The sequence below is a fragment of the Mesitornis unicolor genome, unplaced genomic scaffold (assembly GCF_000695765.1).
Source record: "Mesitornis unicolor isolate BGI_N332 unplaced genomic scaffold, ASM69576v1 scaffold37209, whole genome shotgun sequence".
Lineage (NCBI taxonomy): Eukaryota > Metazoa > Chordata > Aves > Mesitornithiformes > Mesitornithidae > Mesitornis > Mesitornis unicolor.
In genome coordinates, this window is record NW_010208567.1 from 4,312 (window position 1) to 12,127 (window position 7,816).

The window sequence follows — 7,816 nt, forward strand, 5'->3', positions numbered from 1 at the left end:
AATTAGTCCAAAAGCATGAAATTTCGTAATTGGCAAAGTCCAATGTAGTGTGTTAATCAGAAAAATCCACAAAAAGCGAGAAATAATTCTGGGCTAACATAACTCTAGGGGGGAGGATATCACTGGTATGTAACAGCAGTACATACTGGAAAGAATTCCCCTTGCTTTCCCTAGAATAAGCTTTTATAGGTCATAGAGGGATACACTTATTTATACTATTCATGTCGGGAGCTGCAGACATAAAAGTGTGTGAGACATAAGTCAGATTGTCTAATGAAGCCAGTGTAAGAAATGGATACAAGAAACAGCTGTTAACCAAAAATGATAAATACATTTCTATTCATGAACTCCTTCTGAATTATCATTCAGAATTTTCATTCTGGCTAGTTTATCAGTGTCCTTCCTTTAACATGTGTCATCTTAGTGCATGGAATTTGAAAGATGTAACATTAATAATTCTCCTCATCCTTCCTGCAAGACATCTATTTGCTTTGTGGCTCTGGGGTGTGTGATATGAAGACATATTTAATGTCAGAATGGTATGCCATATCCACAGTAACCTGCAGGACTTCAGTGACACAGGCATCATGTGCAATAGCATGGCTTCTGGGACATTATCTGTACATCTTATTGCCAGCAAATAATGACTGCCCTTAAAGCAAGATGGGGATATTTGATGTTTTTTGAAATTATATTTTTCTTTATACTGAGGTGGAACTAAAAAACGAAGGGTAGAGTCAAGCAGTATTTCTGAAGAGTACATATGTCAGAAGATACCATTAAAGCTCTTTGCTGTAGACTAGAGACCTTTTCTATCTATATAGAACCTCAAGTGTGCAGCAAACCCCTTACCAGTGGATTTGGCACGTTGACCTGTACCAAGGACATTGGAAGAATCGAGGCCAAGGGTGCTGACTTTGACTTGGGTACTTCTAGCATCAAGAACGCATAACGGTAACTGCGCACATTTAGCACTGAGTAAAGAAATGCTTTGGGCTGATCATAGCATCCTCTGCTTCCTTAAGGTTACGACTCTCACGCATGATGGTCTCACTTGATTGTAGGCCCCATTCAACAAGTGGCAACATGGCATCCACAGGGAAACTGAGGCTCCGTTGTCCAGTGCTGGTATTAAATTAAGATTAGATTCTCTACAGTAACATATAAGCTATACAAACTTCAATGTTACAAAACTTCAAAAGCACCACAGATGAAACAGTTTTTTTGGATCAAAGGTTTATTTTTAATGACACAGCACTGGAAAACATAAGTTACAGATGACTTTTTGATACAGGATACATTATATATCTTATTTTAAAAGGATCTGTGAAGGTATGCTGCATAAATACATATAGTGAAAATACATTGTGTTTATTTCTTCTCAGAGATGAGTTCTGTTTCTTTTTTTAAACTTTATTCAGCCAATTAAATAAAAAAGTATAGATTAGCATCATAACAGCTCCTCCTCCAGATTATCTTTTAGTACTGCAGCTGGAAGAGGAGACTGAGCCATGCCTTCTCAAACAGTTAGCAGCTTTGAACATGACGTTATTCATCATCTCAGAATGAAAATTTCACATTACAAACACAGATACTGTATCATGTTTTGGCAATGGAGCAGCTAGTTTTGCTTTGGAACAAAACAATTTCCTGTAATGCCAGACAGTGAAAGAGCAATGCATGATACTTACACAGTCAAAGAGTTACAATGAAGTCGTGAAAATGCATATATATTCATATGCACTTATATATACACATATCAGTTCTTGTGTGTATATATATTATGCATGTCCAAAATAACATTGAAAAACATTGCAGCAGTCAGTTATTTTTTTCAACACATGAAACTTGTAATAGTTTGACCTTATTACTACGGGATAACTAAATCTTCTGCAGTGCAACTCAATACAATACACTTAGTGCAGAGAAGTTAAGGTTTTGGTATTGAGGAGGCTAATTTCAGATTTCATAGGAAAGGATCAAATACAGGATCACCAGAGCTCTGACAAAGCACAGACAAACCTGTTGCCACATACGGGTGAACAAATAAAGACATTTCTTTTCCACTTGATTTTTTTTTCCAGGTACTGTTTCAGAAATAGCTAGTTTTACTGTTTGCATTCATGCTCATTTTGATATGTTTCAACAAGCTTTGTCTGGCACCAGTCTGTAAACCATTAACAGCTTAAACTACAAAAAGGTGGGCTCCTGTGTTTCAAAGAGGTTAAAAACCTACTGACAGAGCTTCGTACCACATTTGTCTGCCTGAGCAGAGAACTACTCCAGATGGCGTGTGAAGTTCTCTGGGAAAAGTCCTTTATAACTGTTTGCATCTCTGTACTGAAGCCATTCGGATTCCTTAATGCCTGTCAACCAACCAGCCTCCTGCAAGGAAAAAGACAGAGTCTCTTAAACTTCAAGTCTCCCCCTTTCCTTGCTATGAGCTTCAGACCTGAAGACATTTCAGAGTCACATGACTAAAAGATTTGGTGCTTCGGTTAAAAAGCAGCCGTTGATTTTGTACAGGCTATTTTCTCTGTTCTGCCAGACTGTGATTTTTGTGAGACCAAGTGACTGTGAGCATATTGTATGTCCTTTAGCCCATCTAACCCCAGGCTTAACTCAAAACTTGATAATCAGTCTTTCAGGTCATCTAGTATTACACCCAGATCTGTGTACAAACCTGTGTTGAGACTTTTTTGAAGCTGCCACAGTAACATTGGCACACTTGTTTTACTGGATAATAACTTGAACTCTAGACTAATGAAAAAATTAAAGCCACCGGGTAGGACTGGTTTTCTTTGAGTAGGGAACAGAGGCTGATGTTACCAGCTATGTTAGAAATAAGGTTTTAGACAGGTCAATTTTGAAGGAGAATAAAGAATAACAAAGATGAAAAGACTCAATGTAGATCAACAAAGTACCTGGCAAAAGACAAAAAGATTAAGCTTTATGGTGATGTTAAATATGAAGGGCAAATATGTACTAAGTAATAAAGGTATGATCAGAATGGTTTTAGAAACATGAATATATAAAGGTTTATTTCCTCTGTCATTGCACACAATTTACTCCAGTTAATGCTAATGGAATTTTGATGCACACCACAAGAGAATAATATACTTCATGGATTCACCAAGTGAAGATTAAGCATATTTAATACGTAACACCCTAAGAAAAACAGACTGAAGACAGAGAGCAGATTTTTCTATCCTTATAACAGTGTCCTATTCTGCAAATACTGATAACAAAATCAGTTGAACTGCACATGAGGTAAGATGCAGCATAATTTGAATACGGATAACAAAATCTGTCCCTATAAAAAGAACTAAGTGCCCCACTGAAAAAACTATCTTTTATTCAGAAATTTCTAAGAAAAACCCAGCAAACCCACATAAACAATTACTTGTCTCTTGTATTAAAAGAAAGCTCAGCTGATATGAGGAACACTCGTTATTATCTACCTTTGGACAGAATGAACCATCAAAACAATTTCAAATACAGTCTCCAGCACTCAGATGTGCTTAGGGCATTAGTATTAGACCTACTTTAAGAAATGTGCTTCATTCACAGTAGTGCTCTTAGCTAATTGACAAGGCAGGATCCACCCTGCCACCTCTCAACCCCCACATCAATAGGAGACTTTTCACCACTAGTGGCACAAACAGATGCCCACGAAGCGGCTGCTGCTAACAGTGTGCAGTACGGTCTTCTCTTTTAAAGCAGTGGCCAAAAGTCAATTCACTTCACTGCAATTTAATTTAATACATGGAATAAAATTGTTTAATAATTCGTCTGAAACGTATTGTTAAAACAAAATTAGACATCTTAAATGAAATGAAACTGTTGTTTTAATTCAGGTTCAGGCTTCCAGAGGGCAGCTTTAGAGGTATGGAGCACGCGCACAGCAGCACCTCCATACATTTTGCCTGGAGGACAGCACAATTTGCGTGCAGTCTCTGTGCTCTCTGAGGGTGAATTTGTATTATTTCTCCAAAGGCACACGTCAACACCTGAACATCTAGGGACCATGCAATCAACTCTACTGCAAGGTTAATACAAGATGATATACAGCAACATAATGCATAATTTGTAAGCCATCTTCCGCATTAAGTCTTTGTGTGTGTGTGCGCGCGTGTGTGTGCCTGTATAAAATCCACTACACTACTGTAGTATTAAGAAATTATTAATACTGTAGCATTAAGAAAGCCCTAAAAATATGCTGAGGTTAGAGCCTGCTAGTAGCATATATCTGGAACTGTAGCTGTAGTCAACTGTGCCATTTAGTCTCAAATAAAACCAAGTTACAAAACCAAAAGTAAAATCTTTTTGTTTTCTAACAGTAATGACATTTTGCATACGTATTTCCATTAACTATAATCTGTTATAAAAATGTTGACATAAAGAAAAATGTCAGCAAAAGAAAGAATCACTTTTTTTTTACCTGATCAGCTGTGGTCTCAGAAGGAATTACTAGTACAATATCGCCTCTCTTTAAATTAAGCTCATCACTATTAGCTGCCTCGAAATCGTGTAATACTTCAACCTAGAGAAAATAACACCAAACATACAGACTTTTTCACAAGAAGATTATTTGTTAAATCTTTATTGCAAAAAAACCCTAAAAATATTGTGCCTTCTTCATGCAAACACATGGCTGTAGGTACATTAAAATCATTAATGTTAACACAGCTTAAGTAAGTCTTCCTGAGACTACCAAAGGAAACGTAAGATCCTTTCCCAAGGTTACAGGGTCTCAAGGACAGCTGATACTGCAACACCCCCCAAGTCCTCCCTCATGGACAAGTCCTGGCATCCTTATTCCTTCTGTGTAAGGAACTTGCTTTCAGTCTGCACTATCATTACTAGATCTGGGAGGGGGCAGCAGGATTTGCAAATAAAATTGGGAAAGACTCCCAGGAACTGATATGTCAGACTCTCATCCTTCTGTTGTGGTCACTGGATATTATTATTGCTGTAAATATCCATGGCAATTTTGAGTGGGACATACAGCATCCATTTCAACAGGTGATTAGAGGCGAGTAATGGCAATCCTACTTGATGCTTGCCTTGGAAGGAGCTCCCATTTACTGGCAGATGGGTATGCCAAAAATATCTGTCTTTCGAAGGGGTGATTATTACAATATTGGCAGGATCAGCATGTCATTGTGAACAGACCATTTTAACTGTATGCTTCTACCTCCTTAAGAGATATGCTGTTCTAATTTTCTCAAAGCACAGCTAGTGCAGTGGTAACTCTGCAATAATGTAAGAAAATGGCATCAAGAACCAGATGGTAAGCATATATTCTGCTTCTGCTTATTTAGTCTGACCCAAGAGAGTGTGATGCAAAACAAAAGACAACCTATGTCAGCATGTCTCAGTGAGAGTTGCATGATATTGTTCAACCTCATCTTAATGTTATTCTCAAATATTCTCTGAAAATATTGAGCAATGAGAACAGATCAAGAAGAATGGCATACTTATGGAGTGCTATGCGACTAATTAGTCTAAACTACGCAAATTAAAATAGGAAGCATGCAAAGTTCATCCATCCTCAAGGAGCTTTTCTGCTGCTCAGTGATTCTGAAGTGAGAAGCATTATCAAAGAACCTTGTGAACCAGGAAACCCTAGGGGAATTCCTCTTATGCCTCATTAAACTTTCCTGTTTGATTACCCTAACAGTTTATTGCTATAATATTACTGAAGTCACTGAATAAGATTTTGGCTTCATTACCACATATTGTAGAAGTCCCAAGTTCACTATAACTAGAACTTCCACTAGAGATTTTCAGCCCAGAAAATGCCAATTTTTAATATTCATAGTATAATCATAGAATGTTTTGGGTTAGAAGGGACTTTAAAGATCAAATATATTGTTAGTATATCAGATATATTGTTAGCATATATCATGGAATATTGCTGAATAACTCTGGCAATGCAGTTTTATTCAATATATTAATTTGCGGTAGTAATTTGGCGAGAGGAAAGGGTTCTCATACCTCATTGAGTCTTACAGCTACATAAGGATATGCACAAAATGTATCTTCTCAGACTTGATGTATGAAACACCACCACAATGCTAAAGTTGTGTTTGTGTGTGCAGGTGTCTGGCTGTTAAGCTAAGTGTCCTTTGACCTCAAAAAAGCATCACACTACGTGCACAGACAGACAGATCCACAGAAGCTGGATCTGAAGGGATGTCTAAAAGAAGAATGAAGAAGCAGACCTTAAAGAGAAAGCCAGGTGGCATCACAGCAGCTGCGTCTTCTGCTGGAACAGGCTGATCTTGAGAAGGTGCAGCTTGGATTTCTTCAGTGGGTTTCTGCTCACTTCCAACTTGGGAAGTTTCACTGGGAGAAGTGTCAGTGCCCTGAGTGCCCACCTCTGCTGAGGCATCTTTGGACTCGTTCACAACGACTTCATGTTCTTCTCCCTCCACCTCGTTGTTTGATGCTGGCTCTATTACTACTGAAGGGATGCTGCTGACCTTTTCCTGAGGGGGGACATAACCAACAAAAACCCCACAAAAGCACCACAAGAGTATTTAGTACTTTATTTCAAGCAGGAAAATGCAACTGTTTGTTTATTGCACAGGGCATACATGGGAATGGGGATTTATTTCTTCTCCACAGTGGATTTTTACGTTAAGACAGAAAACAGTACTTGTGCAAGAATGTAAAGGAGTGAAAACAAGGAAGGGATTACCGTTCCCCTTAGTCCTCCTAACTCTACTTCCTGTACTACCACAAATCATTGCAATAAATAATAAAAATGCTCTGCAGGGTTTCATTTTCAGTGTGCATGGAAATGAAACTTGTTGGAGCATCCAGACTGAAAAGAATATGTTCACTGATCCTCCTATTCTGGTGCACAGAAAGAAATACAACATGCAATGACAGGAGGTGGTAACTGGCTGCCCAGCTGCAGGGTTTGCTCTAGTAGCTGTTCCCCAGCTCCTCAGAGGTCGCAAAAGAAAAGGCAGCAGGTCACCAGCAGATGCATAGCTTGACCACTGTGATTTACACAGAACAAAGTAATATTACTGATAGGATATGGTGCCAGGAGACAAGAGAAATCTATTACTTTGCCTGTTTCTCCAGAGAGGCCCATTAGGTTATGTGATAAAGCTTGTCTCCACAGAGGAACACAGAGAGACAACAGCAGAAGGGGGGAGACCAAACGGTATCCTGCCCATGTTGCTCCCATGCCCGTTACAGGAGCCATCAGCTCATCAAGTCCCATCTCCTCAAGCCCAGGGGAGCACAGAGGCAGGCACAACTCAAATTAAGGACTCAGAAAAAGGAACACCCTGTGTGGACCTCTCCCCAGGCTATCCCAGGAGAGCCTCACTCTTGCTACTGGTTGGACCTGAGAACATAGTACTGCAGTAGTCTTGCCTCTCTTAGACTGCTGGATCTGTCCCAATTCCCCTAACACTCTCCCGTGCATGGACATGAGTTACCTGAGACACATCAGCCTCCTTTTCTTCTCCCTGAGGTTTGTCACCTTCAGCAACACCCTCCTGCTCAGTGGTAGTAGCGCCACCACCGGCTCCTGCTGCCACAGCCACACCGTCTTCTGCTGCTGCAGCCCCCTCCGTGACAGGTATCACCTACAAACAATAGGAGGGAGGGACCTTTCAGGGTATGAGTTCTGGATATCTGCTGGAGAGACCATGGACCAGCCTCTGCTCTGTGACCTCCTTGGGTGCTGCCAACCCACAGCTTTGGTTTCATTTGGGTTCCTCCTGATTGTGGGGGAGAGCAGTGCCAGGAGCAACCTTGTGAAGGGAAGCTGATTAACAGATGGGAGAGA

At 39.7% G+C, this 7,816-nt stretch overlaps 1 protein-coding gene across 1 annotated transcript; it reads right to left on the bottom strand.

Annotated features, from left to right (window-relative positions):
- Nucleotides 1-1,219: 1,219 nt before the first annotated feature.
- Nucleotides 1,220-7,613, bottom strand: LOC104547018 (amphiphysin-like; the record flags this gene model as incomplete). Its single annotated transcript, XM_010192561.1, has 4 exons — nucleotides 1,220-2,385; nucleotides 4,442-4,543; nucleotides 6,228-6,494; nucleotides 7,464-7,613. Coding segments are annotated over 4 exons (627 nt in total), but the record flags the coding sequence as incomplete, so codon positions are not given.
- Nucleotides 7,614-7,816: the final 203 nt, after the last annotated feature.